Source organism: Opisthocomus hoazin, chromosome 11 (assembly GCF_030867145.1).
Source record: "Opisthocomus hoazin isolate bOpiHoa1 chromosome 11, bOpiHoa1.hap1, whole genome shotgun sequence".
Lineage (NCBI taxonomy): Eukaryota > Metazoa > Chordata > Aves > Opisthocomiformes > Opisthocomidae > Opisthocomus > Opisthocomus hoazin.
The window spans coordinates 10,640,124-10,664,720 of NC_134424.1; the positions used below are offsets into that span (position 1 = coordinate 10,640,124).

Genomic DNA, 24,597 nt, shown 5'->3' on the forward strand with positions numbered 1-24,597 from the left:
TGATTTGAGGCAACTCACCCTCAGGATGAGTCACCATCTCAGGATGAGACTTCAGTGGCTTCACTGAACCAACGGATTTCATTTACAGGAAATGCACAGTTGAAGCAGTCTGGCAAACAACTAACATTAGGCACAACTTCCTCAGTTAGAAGTTGCGTGCTTTGCTTCCAACCGCTTAGTTCTGTGTTTCTCCGTTGCAGAAGATTAGTGAGTTTTACAAGATTACAGTCCTTCCTATCCCAAATTTTGGAGACATAGGAAAAACACACATTCAGACTGGCTAATCCAAATCAGGTAAGTGCTTCAGGCAGCCAAGTACCCATGCAGAAGCCATCTCCCAAAGTCAAGCCTCGATTTTAAGTCTCTAAATGAGAGCACTATAAAAGAGCTCACAGCAATTCCTGAGATTGCTTTAAACCATTATATTCCCTGTAGCTAGTTTTTTAGCATGCTAACTAAAGCTTTGCATCATTTGAAGTACACACGTTCTCACCAAGGTGTTCTGGTGTTAAAAATGACTGAGTGAAGTTTCTGAAATATGTAGGATATCCTTTCGTATTTACATCAGGTACATTTAAACTTTTCTGCTCCACATGGACTGTTCAATCAATTTCACATTTAATCTGAAGCTACAGCAACCTAAACTTGCCACGAGTGTATTAATTGGTATAATAGCATAACATCTCTGACTTTGTCTAAAACTTTATACTAAAAAGGGTTAAAGTGTTGCCTTATTTATTCACAAGAAAAACGCAAAGCACATCTAACTCCTGAGGTCACTCCACATATACACACACCACAGCATTGTGTTTTGCACTATGTATAAAACTGCCTTTTTAGCTTGCATCGTGGCATGCATTTTGAGATTTCCTCCAGTGCCTTTGCTTTCAGTTTCTCGTGCACAACAAACCATGTGGGAATATTTCAATTTGGACTTTAATTCACATGTCAAGTAACAGCTTGGGTTCAAAACAAACGGGGGGGGGGGGAGGCAATTATCCTCTTTTCCATCTCACCTCAAAAAAGAAAACTAAATTCCAACCCATCAGAAAGTGAGAGAATAAAATTTTATTACAAAATCAGCTGAAGACTGGTATTTTCAGAAGCATTTATGTATCTAAATATATGAACTAGCATTTATGTAGGTTTTTTGAAGATCTTCAATGTAAAAGAATTAACGAAAGTTAATCACCTGCACCTTTTGCCAGCAGAATATTTTTGAAAAACTGGTCCTTACTGCACAAATTGCTTAATAAAGGCGCATAGCTGTAATGTGTGCATACCTTAATCTCCCAATTAGTAAGAAGAACTAATTTGAGTTAAAATATTTGACTTCAGATAAACAAATTGTAATCGTTATGTAACACTATAGGCATGAAAAATTATTTAGAAAGAATAAATTGAAGAGGAAAACGGAATGAATTCTACTCCAGCGTAGCACTTATATTCGCTTATATTTGCATTGAGTAGATTGGATCAGATTTCATCCGATCAAGTATTGCACTCCCTTAAGTTTTAAATACGGATGCTCTCTAGCAATTACAAGCAGAATTACTCACAATAGTGTGAAACCAAGTAATTGTGAAGTCACAACTGTTAACTTCCAAAAATAAACTTTCAATTATTCACTGAATGTTAATTACATGCCAAGATTTTTTAAATAATCCCAATACCGCAAACAGAGAAAATGAGCTTTTTTTTTTTTTGTTTAACAAATAATGATTCAGACATTTTCTCACAGGAGGGCACCCACACAATTTATCACCACTTTCATCTGTCATCCCACACACTTGGCTTTTGCTCATATCAACATTTTTCAAAATGAATTATTTTCACTCCAGTTATGATATCAGTTTTGCAATCATTAGGACTAGCAAAAATGACAGAAGCATCAGATTGTTGAAACAGGACAGCCGTTTGTGCCATTCGTAAACATCTGAAATTTTGAAATCAACAGTCTCTTACAACTTATCATTGCCTGAAAACCTTTCAGCAGAAGTTATTATGCCATCAGTTTTGTAAGATGGTGAATAATCAATATAGAAATTCATTAAATAGCTGCAAGAGAAGAAACGAGATCATGATTTTCAAGTCATCCTCTGATCATCAGATAGTCTGGTAAATAGAAAGCAAAGAGAATGGCACAGAGAAAGTTCATCACTCAGTCTTCCTCCCTTGATGATCTGAAGTGATGAGATTTTATCACTGAAGCAGTAGATAGTGTCCTGCAAGAGAAAATATTCACAACAACCTTCCCAAAAAGTGTTGCTTCTTGCTTCATTGCTACTATTTAGATGTCATAATTTAACAGGAACCTAAAACTGTATTCCTTACCAAATACTAACGTGCTGGATGGCAATACTTAATATAAAAGCTTTCTTAGAAAATGAAATTTTTTTTTTAAAGCTGTCATTTTAAAAGGCTAAAAAACCTACTAAAAAGATTTTACTACGCATAATATTATCATATCCTGACATCTCAGCTTGCCAGGGTGTGAGGAAAATGCTGTATCTCACTAGAAAGCCCAGAGAGATATCAGACTTTAACAACATATCTACTTTAGGAGATGACTGCTCATCTTTGGTACAAGCCAGAAGAATGAAGAGTTGAAGGTGAAGAGTCCCCTATTGTCAAAATGGAGAACCACCAGTGAGTTTGAAGAACCAACAGTCACACAGGCCTCTTATGGAAGTTCATCTTACGAGGAAAGAAAAAACCAGAAACTGTCAGGGAACGTTGATTTAAACATCATTCAAATACAAAATTCTATACCTATACCCTCTAAAAATAGCATGTTAAAATGTTGTATGAAGATAAAAAAAATACTGTCATATCAGATTGCTAGAGAGAAGCAAGAGAAACATCTATAACACTGATTCCAAACCCAGCATTTGTTGGGGACACAATGTTAAATGTCATTGTCCCCAACAATGTTCATATTTGCTACACACAGGAAAACAAGATTTAGCACCATTTAAACAAAATTATCCTCTACATCTGTAAACACTTATTCAGCAATCCTATCTTAGGAGAGGACTCAGCACCTGATTTCAGGGACAGCAGATTTAATCCTTCTCCCTTCACTGAGTCCCTGCTGAAAGCCGCCCTACTGAAGGGACTGAAGCAAGTCTTGTTGACTTGATTACTTTTTACATTAACATGAAAATAGTCACAGATCCTGACAGTCAGGTTACTTTGCTGCTATAAAAATATTAGGGAAATAACTATCATATATTAGTTCCCTAGATTATATAATTCCATTATTCTTCTTATATAGTTGCTGAATGTGAAAACTGTAATCCCATTCCTGTTCCACAGAGGCCAATAAAAGATTGAAGAGGGAGTACAGGCATATGCAACAGAGAAATTATACCACGCCACTCAGATAAATAGCAATAATTGGAGAACATATTAAAACCTTCTGTCAGTATCGTGTATGGTATGGATGTCATATTTTATAAATTTTTTTCTACCTCATGAAGAAGTCAGCAAGTCTGCTGGGGAGTGGGTGTTCTGTGGAATGAATCACAAGTGTCTAGAAATGGCAATACAGGAATCTAGCAAAAAACTTTACTTTTATGAAACATGCTAAAACTAAAAGAGGAGAAACTATGCCCAAGTGAAACTGTAGTAGGCGTTACACTCTTCATTCCAAAACCACAATTAACTTTCATTCATATACTGCCAGGAACAAAATTCTCCTCAATGTAACTTCTCAGTTGCTATAGTGGGACAAATATCAATGTTCTCTTCCCTCTAGTTTTGAAATAGCTCTGATATTATTACTTGAAAAAGGAGGTATCACTGATTTCTCCCACCTCCCTGCACCCTGTCGTCACTAACCAAGGGCTGAGATACTCACTGGTATTCTCTGTACTCTTTCACTACAGAAAAGGAAGTGACTAACAAGAAGTTTGTCAGGAGCCCCTATGCTTGGAGGAAGATCAAGAAACATAATCAAGCAAATATGAATTTCAACACAGTCCAGCTCTGGGGAGGAAAGGATCTGTATGGTTCTGAGGCCATACAAACCAAGCCTGGGCAGACTGAGTCAGTCGGCAAGCCTCGTAACCCTAGCAGGCTCCAACGTTGCTAATTCACTTAAAGCAGCAGCAAGCAGGCTGCTCTGCTGGGTAATTAGCACTGAACTGCCCATGGCACCATAGTCTACGGCATCTGATAGCTAGGAGATTTTACAATTAGTGGGTTGCGTTGTTTTTTTTTCTTTTAAGTTTCTACATAGGGATAGCTTATGATTTTGCAAACAGAGGATCATTTCAATCAAGTCAGCCACCAGCTTGCACACAAATTAGAACTGAGCAACACAATGCTTGCAGTTTGTACGCACGCCATGGAACCTCAACATGTTACACGGCCAAACATGCCACACACAAGTAATCTAGCCATTACATGAATTTCTAGGGGAACATCAAGCTCTCATTTCTCTTTCTCCCTCCTAGCATTTCCTGGAAAAGGCTATTTCTCTTCACAAGAGCACTACTTTACCACTCTGCACTTCTATAAATAATTCCGTGAGCATGATTAGATAAGTTCCCCTCTTCAAGATGACCCTCCCTGCAGAGTCTATGGTGTTTCTCGCTATCCCAGCCACGGACCCCTGCTTTGCTGGCTGAATCCCTGACCAGCACACAAAGCCAAGTTTCTCTAGTCAAGAAGCAAACGGGATTCCCTGCAGAGCCTTTATGGCTGTCGAATCGCCTGGAAGAGTTTAGTGCCAACACTCCCTCCCCCTCAGGGAACGCATCAGCCTAGGAGATGAATAAGTAGCAAACATTGCAGAAATGGGGAGCATAAGTGAGCAGGATGAATCCCCATGTTCCCAGCACTACAGGGTGAGAAAGATGAAGTAGTATGTGAGAATGTACTACTATCACTTATGGGATATGAAAGCAGTATCATCACTTTTGGTCAATGATTTGAGAAATGTAGAAATAAAATTTGTTCTTCTGGACAAAAAGAATATAAACAAGGTATGTTTTAATGTACAGGGTCAGCCTGACCTTTCCACTAAATAGCCATTTGTCAAGTAGTTTTCTTCAATCCCGATTTCTTGCAGTTTTTTACTGATGTATTTCATAAGATGGAATTAAACCAATTTGCTCAAAGTTTTCAAAAAGCACAAAAATAAACTTCCTGACCAACTCTCACCATAGGTCAGAAAACTCATATTTTGAGTAAGTCTTCAAGAATGACAGCTAAATATTTACAATCATTAAAGCAATATTTGCCACTACAGTCAAGAGCCCCAGGTTCAGATGTTTCGTAACTAAAAACAAACACCTAAATGACAGTTCAGTAACCATTACAACAGATTTCTTCTATAGGTTCATGTATTCTTAGAATTTGCATTAGTGCATCAAGGGAATCATGATCATATGGTTATCTTTAGGCAGCTAATCACAAGTGACCAGGAGTAAACACTCCAAATTCAACATTCAGGACATTAACAAAGCAGTTTAAAAATAGATTCTGTAACTACTATGTGTAACAGAGGGTTATAAACAATTGTTAGTCTCCAAGAACATACATTTAGTTGAATGGTTTACCAGAACGATTATTAGTCTGTCCTAATGTGTAACGTAGACAATTACTTTATTATCTTTTCCTTTAATTAGAATTATTTTTTTCTGACTTTCATTCTTGACCTACTGAACGAGAGCAATGCTGTAATTCCCTAGACAGCCAAATGCCGGTCTTGTTCCTATCTGGGTAACTTCTTGACACACACAGCAGGTATGGAGTGCAAAAACCAGCCCAACCAACCAAGCCACCCCCCCCCACATCCCAAACCAGCAGGTTTCTGTACTTATCTTGCCAAGAGAAGGAAAATAGGGTCTCCCTGTATATGCATGGGTGCTCTTCACATCTCCTTTGCATTTTAACAAATCCTACCCTGATTATGATTTGCACATTGTATATATAGAAAGTGGAAACAAAATTTTTTTTTAACGTGAAAAGTATTTAACACACAGTAAAATATACATATTCTATCAATGTTTGTCTCTATAAGAATTCCAACATGAAACTCTGAATTATTGTAGCTGTTCTTGGAGCAGTAGTGTTATTAAGCATCTAAACAGTCCTCCTTAATCTAATTGCATGTTAGCAATTCAATTTTACATTTGCTGTTTAGTTGTTCACATTAACCTTTAGACCCCTTCAATTAAGGAATCTATTTTTTAACTAAGAGTAGCTCAGTACTATGAGAGCACCAATATTGTGTTTCAGCACTGAAGAGTCAAGAAGATTACAACTACCCTCTGATTAAGGCTCAACTTCTTAACTTCGGGAACAATTCAGCCTTTATTTAAATTTAAATCTGAGAAGTATTCACTTCTCATTTGTAAGATTTTACTCCGTCAGCAGGTTTCAGGAAGGACTAGTTTAATTAGCAGAGAAATGAAAATGTCTTGGGACTCTCCAGATTAAGATACTTCACAATGTATGACCACAAATATTTACTATCAGAGTATCAAACCCCATCATTCAAGATATATTTTTTCTTGCCTAAATTTCTCACCTGATCATACACTAGAACTACCAGCACTGTCAATTTTGAAGAATTACGAAGTTCTCATTATGCTCACAATTACTTATATGTAGTGGCATAAATACAGAGTCACACCCTTAATCATACCCAAGCAACTAGTAGTAAAGCAACTGAACTGCACAGGTATAAGGCATTTTGTAGTTAAAATTAAATAAGTTTTTCTCTCATATATATTCACAAACCATATATATATTATAATGCACCTCCATAACTATCATACCAAATAACATATCAGATAATATACACAAGTTACAAACTGAATAGACTTGAACTGAAAACTAGGGACAAAACATTAAACACACTGACATTTTTACAAAGACATTTTTCAGATCAGAACCATAACCATTTTCTTGACCAGCTAAATGTTGCAATTAAATATTTGAATAAAAAAGTAACATAAGCAAAGCAATCCATACCGCACCTCAAATGAGAACATAATACAATGCCTTCTCATCTACACACAACATTTTGTTCACACGATACTGTTCAAAAACAACTTTAAAAAGAATTTGTTGGGAACAACAGCTACCCATTAAAGCATTTCATATTAAGATACAAAACAAACAAGCAAAAAAGTATAATCTGTGTCTTCAGAACAAATGAACAGCCACAAATTCAACAACTTTAAGTAACAGCTGCAGAAGTAAGGACTAAAACAACACAAAGCGGGGACACCCCCCACTCCCCCATATTTCTGTATTCTAACCAGAGATAAAATTCTTAGCAACATGGAAGGTTAGGAGATGTGTTTCAGTGGAAAGAAGCTGCCACTTCTTTCAAGGCACAAAGTAAGCCTTTGCCATAATTATTATGTTGCATAGAAGTTCCGGGAAGATTTTCTGGACAGAATAATTACGATTGCTGAAGTTGCTTCAACAGTCTGATCACCTACAAAACTGTTTTCTAAACTACTTTCAGTGTGTTGCCCACTGGTTTCTACAGTGAATTAAGAAACAATTCTCATTATTTCAAATAAAAATACTGCAAGTAGTATGAGAAATAAGGCAGTGATGAAGAGTGTGGTCATTTTTAATGTAATATCTTTAGTCAAATAAACATTTCATAACTTTTTTCCAGAAACATTACATTCTTAAAAGGAAATCATACCTGATACTCTTCTGTTGTATCGGTTAACAACTGGAGCTGCAAAATAAACAAATCAAAATTAAAATGCTGTTTATTATTACAAATGCAAAGTCATAATCTCGAATAATCTAGATACATTTTTACTACACAAATCCCATAAAAATCTCTTAAAAAAAATTACAAATGGTTCAATACAAAGCTTTCATCCATTTACTGGCCAGCCACTAAGTGTTTATTCACGGCTAACCTTGATTTTCCAGAAGGCCATTACGTGCTAAGATGGAGGGTAGGCAGTTTTGGGGTTTTTTTACCCAATTCGGAAAAAAAAATACCCTTTACAGAGGTTACCCAATCTTAACTTCTCATCAATTCCCAAGCCCATTTTAATTAGCAATATTACAAAACATTACAAAGCACTTTAAGTTAGCTATACCTACTTAACACGGATCAAAATCTGATGGAACTTACTAGCTAAACCATTCCATACTCCTATATAACACAAGCCATGTGTGCTTGAGCCCCCAGCACAAGAAGGACACGGACCTGGTGGAGCAGGTCCAGAGGAGGCCACAAAGATGATCCGGGGGCTGGAGCACCTCTCCTATGAGGAAAGGCTGAGAGAGCTGGGGCTGTTCAGCCTGGAGAGGAGAAGGCTGCAGGGAGACCTTAGAGCAGCCTGCCACTACCTGAACGGGCTTATAGGAAAGATGGAAAAATATTTTCAGCAGGGCTTGTTGTGATAGGACAAGGAGCAATGGCTTTAAACCAAGAGAGAGTAGATTTAGACTAGATACAAGGAAGAAAATTTTTTACAGTAAGGGTGGTGAAACACTGGAACAGGTTGCCCAGAGAACTAGTGGAGGCCCCATCCCTGGAAACGCTCAAGACCAGGTTGGACGAGGCTCCAAGTAACCTGGTCTAGTTGAAGATGTCCCTGCTCACTGCAGGGGGGTTGGGCTAGATGGCCTCTCAAGGTCCCTTCCAACCCAAAGCACGCTATGATTCTATGTAACTGTTCAGGCAGTCTCCTGTACTAACTCCAGTCACCTTTCCCTTACCAAAGCTATCTTCCATAAGGGCACACATTAAAATTGAAAAAATCTGGAAATGGAGGATCCATTGTTTCACTGCTTCTTTGCTCATGCTGTTAGGTATACAAGGTATTTAAACTTCATCTCTAATTTGGGATGAACTTCCTGACTTTTACTATTCACGTGCATTTTGACGTTACGCAAATCTTTCGTAAAGATTATTCTTCCCCCCTCCACTGTAACCAAGTTACTGTCTTTGTGAGTTGCTTCAGTCTCAACACCAAAAAAACAATCAACCTGTAAAACTTCACTCAGAACAAAACCAAAATACCACACTCCCCTTCACCACTAACAAAAGTATTTTATTTTGAACGCTTCATGCTTTCCCGTTCCTCTTCCCCTCAACTGATAATTGCATTTTTCCTGATACAACCAGTGACCTTTCTATTCCATTCTTTAAACATCTGACAATTAGATGAGCCTTCATACCACATCAAAGCATGTGCCTCGGAGCCACATTTTTTAAACGCACGCTAACAAAATCTTAATAATCCCATCATTTCTTAGAAGTTAAACTTTTGAGTATCTTAGCACCACCAGAATATGAACAATGCTTTCTTAAGCAAATATACAAGAACTCAGCTTCTTTTGAGCATTTACAACCTGCCAGTGTCTATATTAAAACACACAACTGAGAATAATATCAGAAAAAACAAGATTAAAATTGTTATCATGTATTCTTTTGTAATGATAGAGATCAGAAGACAGAAGAGGTTGAGGGGAAAAATAATCAGGCTAACTCCACAGAGTTTTCAGCCAAATCTATCAACAAGTAGACAATGCTCAGCTTAATAAAAAGCTAAGGATTAAATGCATGATTATTTTGAATTTTACAGTTTAGATTGAGACCTAGACTTCTATAACACAGCATAATCCTTATAAAAATAACATTGACGCAGTTTTTCATACATCAAGCTTGAAGAGGTTGCAAATACTGAATGGTAAACCTGAGAATTCAGGAAACTATTTTCAAACCTTTAAGAAATTGTTGACAGCAGCAACCCTTCCTGCAAGTAAGCGCAGCATATATTTCCCTTGTCAAAGGACACCATGGATGCAAGAAGTTTTTTTTATCACCTTAAAGGGAGATAGGTATTTGGAACAGAGACCCATTCAGGTTTATTAAATGAACAACAAACTCATGCAACTCCACAAACTGAAAAAGTTTATACATTTTTCCCTGTTCTTAATGTTCCCACATGGGCCTGCCTGTGGCCACCAGTGGCGACAGAATACTGCTCTAGACATTCATTTGCTCAGCAACAGTACATTCATTCTGATCTCTAGTTTATAGAGCTACTTTAACTAAGTAACTACTCGAAGTTGCGAAGCAAATTTGGATATTAAGAAACAGGAAAACTCACTACTACTTGTCTAGAGACACAGACAAATGCCTACCAGTTCTAAGATACTGAAGAACAAGAGGGCCAAAACCAATTAGTTCAGTTCTCACTACAAAGTGATTTATTACAAGAGGAATACTAAATTCAAAGCATAATTTTGTAAGTTTGCAGTAAAAGTACCTCCTCTAGTTCAGAACAGTCTCAATTAAATGATGAACTAGTCTCAAACACAGATTCAGATACTTTTAATCAACACCATAAGTAAATACTTGATTTTATTTCAGGCACTGTCCTGAACACCCAGATTTTCTTCTCCACCTTTTGACTACTACACCCATTTCTTATCATGTTTAAGAGCAGTTCTGTTCAAAGACATTAAAAGTTAATATACTACAGAAAACTCTGACATACTTTGGGTGCCACAGGAAAAAAATCCACTTTTCAAAGACTATGGCTTCTTTTAGAATCTTGATTATTTTATCCCATAGCAGAGTTCAGTGTCATCAAAACAGCATCAAGTTTTCCACAGTGTTAAAAATGAGAGAAAAAAACATAACCTTTTAAGGACAGTTATGAGAGCACTATTATTCTGCCTCCACGAAGCTTTTAAGATTAAAATGATAGTTTGCTTTTCTTACACCAGTGACAGTTTTAACACGTATAAAATTTCAGGTTCACTTTTAGATGTTGTCAGAAGATGACTCTTTTTATGCTAAAGAGATAAAATCTAACATTTCCTACTACAGAAGATTAGCATTTTCCTTTGTTCTGGCTTACCAGTGAAAAGCTTTCTTTGTTTATGGCTATTTTCAGTGTTGCACAGACATTATAGCCACTCCTATGGCATCCTTGTGTTTTGTCACTGGAAGTACACAGAGAACAGCCTGCTGAGAGAGCAACTCATGAAGGTCCCACATACACCTAGATTAGTCTGTGGACAGATTATTAAAAATTAGATGGAACAGAAGGGAATAATACATTTATGGTTAACCCAGCCTATTTCCTAGACTGAACAGTAAAGGGCATCCAATTTAAAGCAACAGTGATAGCTACACTAATAGTAATCTCTTACACTAGCACAGCCATTAGAGCACACGTCTGCCTATGCTGTAAGAAGAACACAGTGAATCCAACACACCAAGCTGGTACCCACTCAGTAGAGCTGGTATCTTCAACAATAAAAAGAAAGTACTTTGAAACAGGGAATAATTCATTTTTTTATAGTCGCATTTAGAACTTCCCTCCTGTGCACCAATGGGCCATGTCTCAGGCCAGTTTTAGGGTAATAGCTGAAATTCTAACAAGATTAAAAGCTTTTTCTGCAAGATGATTGTATTTCAAACACTCCATCATGTCAAAATCTCAGGTACAGCAAAATTCAAGTTCAAAACGTCTCATACCTTTGGCACAGTCCCTGCTTTTACTTGGCTCCTGGGAGCCAAGACCCAGTAATTGGGTAAACACAACAAAACTGAGGTAAATTAAACCATTGTACCAGAAGAGACCAAAACAGCCCAATTTCCTCCCTGGCAGCCAAAGGCAAGTGACACCAGCAGTGGAAAGGCAGATCAAGTTGTGCATTCCACAGCTGTGCCAGAACTGACTCAGGACAGCCATCCTACTCCACTGTTCTAAGAAAAAATCAGAAACGTCTGCTGAACATGTGTGTATTTTCCATACTGTCCTGAGGCACAGACCCAATTAAGCACTAGACAGGAACACTTAATAGGGACTGTTACAGATTGGAAACACTACAGGTTTCTGGCTGTAGGATTCTTTTTTATTTACAACTGCAATTTCTGGAACCAGTCAGTCCTCCAGTTTAAATCAAATGCTTACTAAATAAGTAGTTATTGACTTTATGTCAGTATCACTTAACCTCACTCATCATTCTCCTTTTCCTGCACTGGGGAAAAAAAGAAAAAAAAAACCAAACAGTGCACATTCATTCATATATATATATATATATATATATATATATATATATATATAAAAGAATACCACATCATATCATAAACACTCAAAGGCAAACAATGCTATAAAGGTGCTCAGCTTCCCAATTTCAAAAACATTTTATGCTACCTTCAATCAGCTAATTCTGCAATATTTAGTCACCTACATATTTGCTAATACAAGACTGCACAACCTTCCTCAAAGTAAAGATGTCATTCTATTTATTTAATAAAAAATATTTGAATCATTTGCATTAATAAATCAATACTGTACATTCCATTACTTAAATTCACAAATACACCTTCTATCAAACAGCAAACAGCACTACTGCCATGCAGCTACCCTAACACCTCTTAATGGCTCCACTTCATTTGGTTTTCTTACTTGCAAATTTAGGGATAAAAATTTCAGAAACAGAGACTGGTATGTGATAATGCTGGGAAACACTGACCACAAATATAATTTTATCATTATTATTATTATTTTGTAAATACTTTCCAAAAGTGAAAAAATCATTAATTTCTCCAGTATTCTTCAGTTTGCTTTGGCACTGAGATTTTCTTTGACATATCTGATGCTGGATTTTGGCTCACCATGCTAAACTTAAAAGAGGTTTGACTACGGTTATATGCAGGTGTTAAAACTCAGCCCCGTAGGTGAAAAAGTATATAAAGGGACACAGATACTACCTTTTATTTTTACCCCTGCTTTCAAAACCAAACCAACAATTAAAGTATTTAAGCCGAACAAGTGACAGTAAAAGCGTTCTCCAACTTTACAAATCAAATCTAAAAGAATGCTTTTCTTGTGTGTGGGATCCCTTCTTTGTCAGTGTACTCAAAAGTGACTGGTAAGCAACACCAGCAAGCTTGTTAAAAGTTACACTACTACCAAAATAGTATATTATTTCTCTATTATTCCTCTATACTACTCATAAGCATTGTACAGTTACAGAAGACACTAAAGCTTGAAATGAACAGAAAAATTACAACAATCATTCTCCTAGCTGCTGCTATTCTCTTCTTACATATACTAAGAACATTTAATTATTACAGAAAGGATAAATAAAACTCAAACGATCAGTTCAGGGCCACAGGAAAATATTCAGGGACAAAAGAAGAACTGACATTCCAGCTTGGAGCACCAGATGTTACCACTCTGTACTGGATACCTTGAAAACTTTATTTCTCTTTCTCCACAAGCACTTTTCTTTTTACTAGGACCTGTGAACACTTTCTAATTACAATTGGGGGGAAAAAAATCCCCGCGTGCTGATTGTTCCTGATACTGGATATAATTTATAGCAACAGACTAAGTCAAGCTATTGCGCATACAAAAATTTAATACAGAACTTCCGTGTAACACTAATCAACTCAATTTTTTGAAGGTTTCCTGATGAAAGATGGACTAAGGTTTATAATAGGTTGCATACATTCAGTAGCATAGTACTCAGAGTTCAGAGAGCATAGGCATAAAACACCAGCTGTATTAAAACAAATTAGCAGAAATCAGTGATTTCCAGAGTACTTTCCCACTGAATCACGGCACGCAATCACCCTGTGTGAACAGAGACAAAAAGAGAAACAGAATGTAAACTGTGCATATTTAACAAGTCAATTAAGATTACCCAAACAACATGTGAGTTGACACTGTAAACTATTAAAGCTGAAATACCAGCAGCAGAGAGGAGCAGAAATCTGAGGCGTGACTGTCTCTATGGAATGTTATATCAAGTTATGATAAGGAAGTGCTAGACTCCAGCTGTCAAACTGTTCCTCTACACACCGAGATGTTAATGGACTTACATGAATATGAACCATCACAACTGTGAGAAAATTTTAAGATTCACGTATCAACTTTTTAGGATTTCTAGTAATTAAAAAGTAATGCTATAGCAGAAACAAGACGTTTATCATCAGATATGCAATTGCACTTTAATAAATGCAAATCTGAACATGTTTTTCACGAGATAAATAAAATAATGGGGTTCCCTGTGACTATTACTAATGTAACAGTTACATATCCACGATTTCCTTCAGGGTGTCCCTGCTGGACAGTGGCAAATTCCACTTCCCCCTTCCAGACCTCTGCTTGATAAGGTGGGGAGCGTGAGTGGGGCTATAAACTACCACAGTTTTTTCAGAGGAAGTTCTGGAACTTAACAGTCTTTCAGAAAAGCAAAACAGACAGAAATGGACAACAGTTTTATGGGTGCCAATTTTTTTTCCTTCTATTCCCCTCCCCCCCCGAGAAGGGGATGGAAACTCAGAACCTGGTTAGAGACTGGCAAGAGAGATTCTAATGGTGTCAACTGAAGCATGCCAGATATTCGCAGCAAGACAAAAGGTCAGGGAACACTAGGGAGGAAGCAAGTGCTTTCAGAGGACAAAGAGAGGGAGCGTGGAACAGGAAAAAAAAAGGCAGAAAAATGGAAACCGTGGTCCAGGATTGTCTGTGTACACACACACTTTTCTGTAAGAGACTTTTACATCTAATAAGTTGGAAAAGAATAACAAAAATTACATTAATACTAAACGCTGTTTTCCTCTCTGCTACAGGAGAGCTAATAGTGACATAGATACCTTTTCTTTCCCAGTATTTAAAAATAGCTCGCATCAGTGGCAAGAGACAATAAAGTATACAAACAAAAGTTGCAACACATCGTGGTCTCCAATTTAATTGATTTTTTAATTTGAATTTAAAAATTACTGAACAAAATGGAAAAACACTGTCTGGAAGCCTGATCTTAAACGAGTCCCTGATCCTTGCTTGCAGAGTTTTCTGGAAACCCTTTGATAGAAAGAATGCAGTAACTACTACTGAAGGAAAAAGTTGAGTCAACAAGCAAGGCATCTACATCAGTTAAAAAAAGATGTTCTATGAAGTTATGAAAGTTGTTGTGCTATTTTGGGTTGTCCCTTTTTTTTTTTTGAAGGCATAAGAAAAATTAATATGCACTCTGGAACGGACGGACTTTAAATATCTGATAAATTCAAGAAAATCATAAATCATTACTTGACTCTCCAAAAGAAATTCAGGGGAACCTCTCGTTGTAACATCTTACTCAAGAACTGCTGTTATGAATTTTGTTTGTTTTGAATTAGAGGCATGTATCACTATTTTAATATTCTCATTCCCCAACTGAATTTGAACAGTCACGCATGGTCCTATTTTGATTATGTTTCTCTGCAGATACTATTTCAATGCAAAAAAGGACCACAACACTGTTATGCAACGAACCCTGGTCTCTGAATTCAGGAGTTAACACAGCCCGACTGCAGCCTAAGTACAGGAGAATGAATACGTATCAAGCAGCACTCCATATTATCTGACACCACAACTGCCTGACCCGCCCAGCCCTCTCCTATTTCTTGCTGCCATGTCTCAGATCTAGCCAACACAGTACTTTTTTTTGACATTAATTTCTTATATGGTAATCTATATTACGAAGATCAAAGAGATAGTAATAAGACACGCATTTGCTTTTCAGACATGAAATCAGACAAATTCCCAGTGCTAAGGTACAATCTCAGCTGAAAGGACACATTTCACAGTGACTAAACACATAACTGTATGCTGGTACTACAAGGGAGATTGTCAGGGACTGAAATGAAAGACTTGGGAATTTTTTTCAAGGATTAGAAAGACAAAATTATACACTGCACAGCAAAGGAAGGATTCTGCAAAGAGCTAGGAGAGTTAAGAAGCAACAGACAAATCTTCAAAGCATTGTCAGAAGAGGCAAGACACTGCAGGGTACGGCAAGGCAAGACAAAAATCAGTGAAAAGGGGAAATTTGCCTGGGCTTTAGGAGCAAGCTTAAAGAGGAAGGCATTTCAGAGAGAGGGAAGCAAAGGAGTCACATTAGTAATACCACAAAAATTAAGAGCCAGAAAGACGTTAGGCATACAAATAGATGACAAAAAGTAAAGATCCTGAACATATTTGGAAGTGACTTTCATAGGGATTCTCTGACAATGAAAAAGCCAGAAAGGGCCCCAAAATGAGTATGAGATTACAGAGCAACAGAAACATCATATCAAGGCGAAACAACTGCAAGTTTTCTTAGAGTACATGCTTCATACAGGAAAACATAGCTGCATCCTATCTAGGGAACCACGAGGCATCTCCCCATCAGTAAGAAACATGGGCAACTCCCCGTTATGTCTAGGTGCGGTGGGAAAGGAAGGACAGCCTCTTCCAAGTTTCCTGGCTCCTCCCTTCTATCTCACCAGTGCTCCTTTCAAACTTCATCTCTTTATTTATCAGACTGCCATCCCACCAGAATCCATAGGTATGGGGGGGGGGATTAATACTTCAAGGTATTTAAGATCTTTGAAATGTAATGAAGACAAATTTTGTCTAAAATCTTTTTGGTAGAAACTTCCGAAGTGTCTGAAGCAACGTTTTACTCTGACAAGAACAGTTCTTTTAAAGTAACACTTTTTCATTTCAAATTATTTTTTTACTATGGCTTTGATTTCTGAGACATTTAGTAGACTTAACTTCACATCTTCATATCTTTTAAAACATCAAACCGTAAAGAATTTTGACCAGATTTTTATCCTTTGATTGGTTATAAGGTGCAAAGTCATTGCTGTATGTTAGAAACTATCAACACTTATATCTCTTTCGGCTTACTTGGAAAGCTGAGTTTCACCAAACATACTTGGAAACCCTGGAGATGATTTCTACATGAGTCACAAAAATGTCATTTAACTACGTCTAGCAGGCTACTCCGTTTTGATTATTTCCAACTGCACTTCTTTAATACATCTCTTCCTACAGACTAAGTCTAAGACACTTTAGTATCTTATGCCCCACATAGTCTCAGTCACTCCTCCTGATCTGCCACTCCAATCAGCCAAGATCACTTGTTTTTCCATTTTCAGAAGCCTAATTAAAGTCCCACTATTCTCCTGAACAACCGAAAGCATTACACATTATTACGAAAACTTTAATGGGCAACCATTCACTGAAGGCCTCTGCACTGAAGGCCAGCTAAGGCAGATTCACCAGGGATTTCCACCGCCCTCCCCAAGGGAAATGGCCCCGACACCAAGGGTCTGGGACCAGCCAACCCCGCCAGCTGAGCGAGGCCCAGCCACAGCTCTCCCTCACCCTGACCCCACCTCTCCCACACATCCCGGGCAGTTCTGCTGTCAGTCTCAGCCTGGTCTAGATTTGAAAAACACTCTTCTCAAATGAGTATTATCCTCAGGAATAGCACACAGCCAACTTCTCTGAAGGTATACGCACACCACTGAAGTAAGTACCCTTGCCGAAGCCAGGAACCTCTTCTTTACAGCTAGGTCAGTAACTCAGGGAAATACCAGCCAGGCAACATAACTACAATAGCCAAACATAATGCAAATATAGATCCGGGGAAAAATCTCCATTAAAGTAACATGGATGAAGCAGAAAATGCAATCACTAGCACCGGTGTTAATGTTTACACAGCTCAGGTATAAGCTACTGTAAAATTTAACTATGAAAAGGGTTGGAGACAAGCATGGCACAGCTACGGCAACAATAGCAGCGAGTTAAACAACGTACTGGATTTATTTGTCTTGCCCCTCCTGTCACTGCCTTTTCTGTAAGCTCTTCCCCCTGTACACAACCCCTTGCTCCCTTCTCACACACCTGCATTCTGCCTGAGAGGACAACACAACCGCAGCAGCGAAGAGGAAAGCTACAATTCCCATTCACGTAAGAACCCTTCTACTTTCTGTTTCAATACCAGACTTACCCTGTTATTCCCAAGACTTCTAATACACTCCTGCTACCAAGGCTTTACTCCATATCTCAAGGACTGCCATAGAAGCAGAGTAAATACTCAAATAATTAATCCACATACTTTCACAGCTGGATTGCTGCTGTTTTCTGACAGTTAACTTCAGGTTTGCAACATGCTACATTGCAGCACACCACTAATGCTCCTGTCACTCTCTCCATTTCCCAGTTTTAGACTACCCCTCCTACCTAGGATGAACTTCTCCTAATACATTTCACATAACATCTTCAAATCCCAATACACACACCTATAAAAACTTTTACATAGCTTTTGTCAATGAACAACAACTCAAATATCTCAAAGAAATCCTACATCTCAACTATTATCTATTGCCTCATACCTGTCCTTTAGACAGAGGCACATTTTAAGGCACAGCAAATGTTGCAAGCATTCCTAATACTTTTCTAGATACATGCAGCATTTAAGACAACTTCAATAAGGCATAATGCTGTATTTTTATTTGGATGCATAATGAAGAGTTGATTTCTTCCTATACGTAAAGAAAGATGATGACGATACACAGATATTCTTGTGGTTTAGCAATGAAAAACAAAAAAAAAGAGAGTAATTTTGACTGCCTCTCAGTTTCTACCAGAAAGCCAATCTAAATTTTACATTCACTGCTTTGTATTTTAAAGAGATTCCATCTGCTCTGTCTGTAGTACACATTAATATTCAGAAGACATCTGCAGTGTGCAGACCAAGCTTTTAATTGGAATCATGTCACAGCTACCATCACACAACACTGAATGTAAATGTTGGCTACTGCACTTGGCAGCTGCCTGGCAGGCTTATTATAAAGTCCTACTGAGACTGATAGTGTCTTTAAATAATGTGGTATCAGGACATATAAGGTATCTTGAAAAATCAAATATTTACTATCATGAAACAGTCTTACAACGCCATCCATACCTCATATAGTTTACTAGCACCTTGAACTACTTCTACGCAAAATATGGTTTATATTCAGCCATAATTTTCAGAAAGCCAACAGACACAATTGAACACTCACATCTTTCATTATGACAGATATTTAAACAAATTAACTTATATACAAGAGGACAAAGAAAACTGAACTTAAGTGCAACTGAAATTGTGTAGTGGAGATCAAAGCGTTTATAAAACTCTAAAACTCAAGCACCGCTAAGCAGGTAAGAGCACCTGAATAAAAGAATTCTGTTAACAGGTGTGCTCAGTGATTTAAGACTCCTTCCTACAATGTCAGACCAATTATTCTAGAATGAACAATATAGCTGCCTTTTTTTAACAAAAACACAACAATAAGTTAATAGTATCATCATTTGCTTCAAATCCTTGCCAAACCATGGTAACATAAAATTAGATTTTCCCAATCATCTACGTATCTTCAGCTCGTACTCTTCTGTTAAGTTTCTGACAAATGGGGCAGTGATCTGCAATTTACATACAGAAAAGTGCATGTGTGCATACATATATATACAAACGAGCTAAAGTTATCTGTCCAAGACAAGCAACTAGTTGTTAAATCATCAAACTGATCTTGTACATGTTGCCAGTTACTTAAATCTTACCAGTAGCCAAAAGGGACATAGGAACTCTTAGAACAGCAATACTTGCTTTTCATGAAATACACATTTTCTTGGGGAATGTGTCTCCCACTGTCTTTGCCATAGTATCATAACAAACTTCAATAAATCTCACGAAACTTCAAACCACAGCTTGTTGAGATACAGAAACATTGCCACAAAAATAATTACAGAAGTAAAGGCAACATAAGCACAGAAAGTCATCGAGATCCAACTCCAGTGCCCTTCTCTGATTGACTAATTGGCTTAACGGATACTGCTTAGCTTCAGTACAGCTTCCAACACAAGTAAGTGAATTCGAAGCAGAAGACACAACTGTTTGTGCTCAGAGCACACATACACAGTCAGTCTCAAGCCTGTACTTGCACATCCACCACCATTTTAGAACACATTATGTAGAAGGGCAACAAAGAACAAAAAAAAAAAAAGAGAGGACAGGGCAAGGTTTTAGTCCCAAACCTGAGCACACAACCAGAAGATCAATGAGCACTGACTGTAGCAGCACCTCCGCTCTGTTCTAATGCAAAGGAAAAAGGGGTTGGCCTTAAGCTTTTCATCTGTGATATACAGCTGGTCTGCTCAAGTTTGCACTAGAACAGAAAGGAAGAATTAACGTGGGCAGTTAGGGATGAGATGCAGTGTAAGAAGCTTTTCCTTTGCCTCTTAGCTATTTACAGTCTCGGATGAAACAGATTGGAGACACTCTCACAGTCAGGTACTGTATCTCATGTGACAGACAGTAAGAAACAACTACAACTGAACTAGTTCTATATAAGAGAGGAATTTAGCAGAAAAATACAGAAGAGGAGAAGCTCCAAAGCTCAGCAGAAACAACCAGTAACACTGACAGGCATGGTGTTTTATACGCCCAGCATGGACGTTACACAGCTATACTTGCCAGGCCAACCTGAGCTCAGGATTGTATAATTATAGGTACATAGGTAGGATCTAAGAATAGTATCCTACAGCTAAAACAGGAGGCACATAAAAGCCCACAGTTCTTTGGTTAGGTCACTTCTAATTTCATTACAAATTCCTACTGTCATTACTGATTTGGATGATGAAACATAGCGTGTTTTTACATAAGACAAAGCTGGAATGGGTTGTGCTGTCATCTGATTTGATCTGTGTAAAAGAGCAAGAGGAATTTCAATTAGAAACACCAGCATCAAGCATCACTTCAAGTTGATTCAGTGCCTAATCTCACACAGCCACATTTAAATCAGAGCATGACTATACTTGTACATGCCAAGCAACACACCCAAGGTTAATGGTATCCTGGGATGCATTCGGAGCAGTGCTGCCAGCAGGTCGAGGGACGTGGTCCTTCCCTTCTACTCAGTCCTGGTAAGCCCACACCTTGAGGAGTACTGTGTCCAGTTCCACGCTACCCAGTACAAGAGAGACGTGGACATACTGGAGAAAATCCAGCAAAGGGCCACGAAGATGATGAAGGGACTGGAGCATCTCTTGTATGAGGACGTGCTGAAAGAGCTGGGAATGTTACCCTAGAGAAGCTAAGGCTCAGGGAAGCTCTTATCAATAGCTGAAGGCAGGGTGCAAAGACAATGGAGCAAGGCTCTTTTCAGTGGTGCCCAGTGACAGGACAAGAGCCAGTGGGCACACACTGAAACACAGGAGGGTCCCTCTGAACATCAGGAAACACTTTTTTCACTGTGAGGGTGACCAAGCGCTGGCATAGGTTGGCCAGGGGGTTCTGGCATCTCCATCCTTCAAGATACTTAAAGGCCATCTGGACATGGTCCTGGGCAACCATTCTAGGCAGCACTGCTTGAGCAAGGAGGTTGGACAAGATGATCTCCAGCAGTCCCTTCCAACCTCCACCATTCTGTAATTCCATAACGATACTCTAACAGCTCATTAAAACACATACCTTGCATCCAGTTTAAGTTCCAATGGCAAGAAGGCAAATAGAAGTAAACTTTATTTGCAGATAGACGCGTTAAGGAACCCCCTAGTTTCAGACATCCTTTTCCCACGTCCATAATTTTTGACGGAGCCACTGTACAGGTTTTGGGCTCTTGGGGGTTAATTTATTTGGCTTTTTTTTTTAAAGGGGAAGGGGAGAAACAGATGAAGGTAAGAGGCTGAGAAGTAGCCTGGGTTTCTACAATTTCTTACTAGGGACACGTTCTCCATATTTGCAAACTGAGCACTTTCTTGGGCATTTTAAAAAATTTTTAGTGATGATCCCTACTGCAACATACAAAACAAGTTCTTATTCTATTAATGCCCATAAAAGCCAGTGAGCATCCACATCCTGGACAGACCTCAGCATATTTATCAGCCCTCTTAGCCCACATTACAAAAGGCACCTATTATCAGTTGACCATCTACAACCACCTCTATGTCACCGCTTTCTAGGATTTAGCACTCTATCCTGTATAGGTAATCACCATTGGTGAATCACCTTTCTCAAACCAGTCTCTCTCGAAAGACCAACAATTCAGAGAGCCATCTCATTTCTTCTTTAAGTCTGATTTTGACAGGTTTTTTAATTAGGTACTTAAAAAAGATCAAAGATGTGTTGTTGTTTTGTGAAATTGAAAAAAGTGTGTTTAAAGAACTAGTGCCCCCATATGCAATATGTTAAAAAAAAAAATACATTTGGAGAAAAAATTTATCATGCATCATATCATATTTTTTAAAAACCAAAGCCAGAAAACCTTGGTCAGTTGTTTATAAAAAGTTCTAGATATACTTGCAACTGAAGTTACTGGTTTTCCAGTTAAAAAAAAAGGGCAACACAAAAACAAACACAAAAAATCCCACACACACCCACAACTGGTGTCCTATATACAGTAGTGACAGAAGAGGTGCACAGGATTTACGGGATTTTATCCTGTAGGGGTAGCTTCAGAATCACAGTGCTGAACACCAGGTTTTCTGCCTTGCTTCCCCTCATCTCTAGGATCCTCTGTATGAGCACAAATGACTCTACAACTTGTGTTAATTCTCGTCTGGTGCTTTACTAGGGACACAACAAAACAGGAATCGCATCCAGCCCTTCCACACCACCTTGGCAGGCAGCACAGCCTCAGCTCCGAGGGAGCACGACAGCCAGCGGACTAAGGGGTGGCACACAGTGATGAGATAGAAGGTGTTGAAGAGCATCATGGATTCTGCAGAAGTATTACCAACATCTCTGGCAATTCTGTGATTCTGCGTGTATACAATATGAAGTACTACTTCATTACCAGTACAATTATATTCATCAATAATTCACAAGTGGATGTTGATCCATTCAGATATAATTTAGTAACTGTTTCTTTTCCTAAACAAACTATAAAAAAATTTTGAGTAGATTCTAAACATGTATGTCTTAAAATTTAAAACAGTTAAAACTTCTAATCTGGACAATCTCCAGGTTGTGATTTACAACAAAATTATGAGCAAAAATAACTTCTGTACCACATCTCAATAACGTACGTATTTTATAGCTTTTCTTCCTTCAGACTTACGCTTCTAACAATATTAAGTCAACATTCAGCAAAGCTTACTTAAAACATACAGCTGTAAAAAGACTAAAATCTCCTTGTAAAAAAAGTATTTTGACAGACAACACACATTTCCAGTAAGTGCATCCTGAGCACTTTCACAGGAAGAGGATTTTGGGGAAAGAGGAAGGGTGAAGACAGATTTGTCCTAAGAAAGGACAATAGTAAAAATCAGGGGGTTCTCCCCAGACCACAGAAAATCCTCTTTTACACAATCATAGAATCATTTAGGTTGGAAAAGACCTTTAAGATCATTGAGTCCAACCGTAAATCTAACACTGCAAAGTCCACCACTAAACTGTGTCCCTAAGCACCATGCCTACAATGCTCATGAATATTTGAAGTCCCTGCAAGAAGGCACAAGTTAGCATTCATCCTAACGTAAATACGCCAGTAACAATAAAAAGAAATTCCCTGACCAAAGTGAGCTGCAGCAGTGGGCAAGTACCACATGGTTCAGCTTCCAGATTAACTACTTTTTAGTAGTAAAACTTGTAGTGTAAAGCTCCCTGCAGCCACTGTTACATACTACTTCAAAACAAATGGTACACTTACAAATCTTTTAGATATGAAATGTTAACAGCACCTCCATGTAAAAGCAACAAAAAGTTTAAAAAAAACACTAGCAAACACTGTACACATCGTACAAAGTTAAATTGTTTCACAGCGCTACAAAAAAATGACACAAGGCACAACACTTAAGTGCAATTAAATGTTTTCATCGGCAAGAAACTAAAATTACTTCACAGGGATACAGAGACACTCATTATACAGAATATAAGAAAAACTGAAGCCCAGTTTATGGTTTTTTATCAAGAAGTTACTCAAGATTAGAATTAAAATCCTTATACAGAAACAGGCATATTTAAAGTAACATCACCACTCTAAACAGTATTAAGTTCTGGCATTTTAGAACAAGAATACTCGTGGCATCTTTGACACCTTTGGGGAAGGATGGGGGAAAGACAGAAGACTGAATGTTCATCCATTTTAATGAGACATCTTTCATAACTTACCCCTGAGAAAGCTTTGAGTGTTACAAATACTCATGAATTTTAATTGGAAACATTGATAACATTAAATGTTAAAAAGCTGTTTCAGAACAGTTACTTTCAAAACAAAGAAAAAGGAAAAAAAAAAGAGAGGTAACTCCATAATCTCTGAATTTTCACTCCCGGGCTGTCCATGAGACATCTTTCAGAGAAAGGTACTCCCTACACCCACGACAACCTGAGGCTGACCAGTTTCTTACACCACAGCATGGCCTTGAGGAAGCAATTCTTCCTGAATTATCAGGATTAGCGCAAGGGTTGCCACAAAATAGGCAGTGTTTACCGGAGTCTCAACAGGGAGGAAAAAACACACAGATATTTGTATTTTTCTTTTCTTAAAATCTCTTCTGTGGAATAGTTTTCCCAATAGGAAGCAGAAAACAATATGCTATCCCAAGGGAGGAAGAACGAAAATGGAAATGAAGGGCCATTGCGACATCCTGCTTTATAGCAGTCTGTCAATATACAATCACCAAGAACAAGAAACTTGGCACTGGAATTTATTCAAAAATACATAGGAAAACTACAGAGTAGTTTCTCAGCTCTCATCTAAAAACCACACAGTTCACTCCCCACACAAACCCCATACATGTTTTTAGCATACTCTGCAACAAGAGAAGCAGT

At 38.0% G+C, this 24,597-nt stretch overlaps 1 protein-coding gene across 1 annotated transcript in view; it reads right to left on the reverse strand.

Moving 5' to 3' along the window:
- The window catches only part of PRKAR2A (protein kinase cAMP-dependent type II regulatory subunit alpha), a 65,716-nt gene that overhangs the window by 32,509 nt on the left and 8,610 nt on the right, over nt 1–24,597 (reverse strand). The window contains exon 2 of the mRNA XM_075433083.1: nt 7,679–7,714. Within this exon, the coding sequence (XP_075289198.1) occupies nt 7,679–7,714 (36 nt within the window). The remainder of the gene's footprint in view (nt 1–7,678; nt 7,715–24,597) is intronic.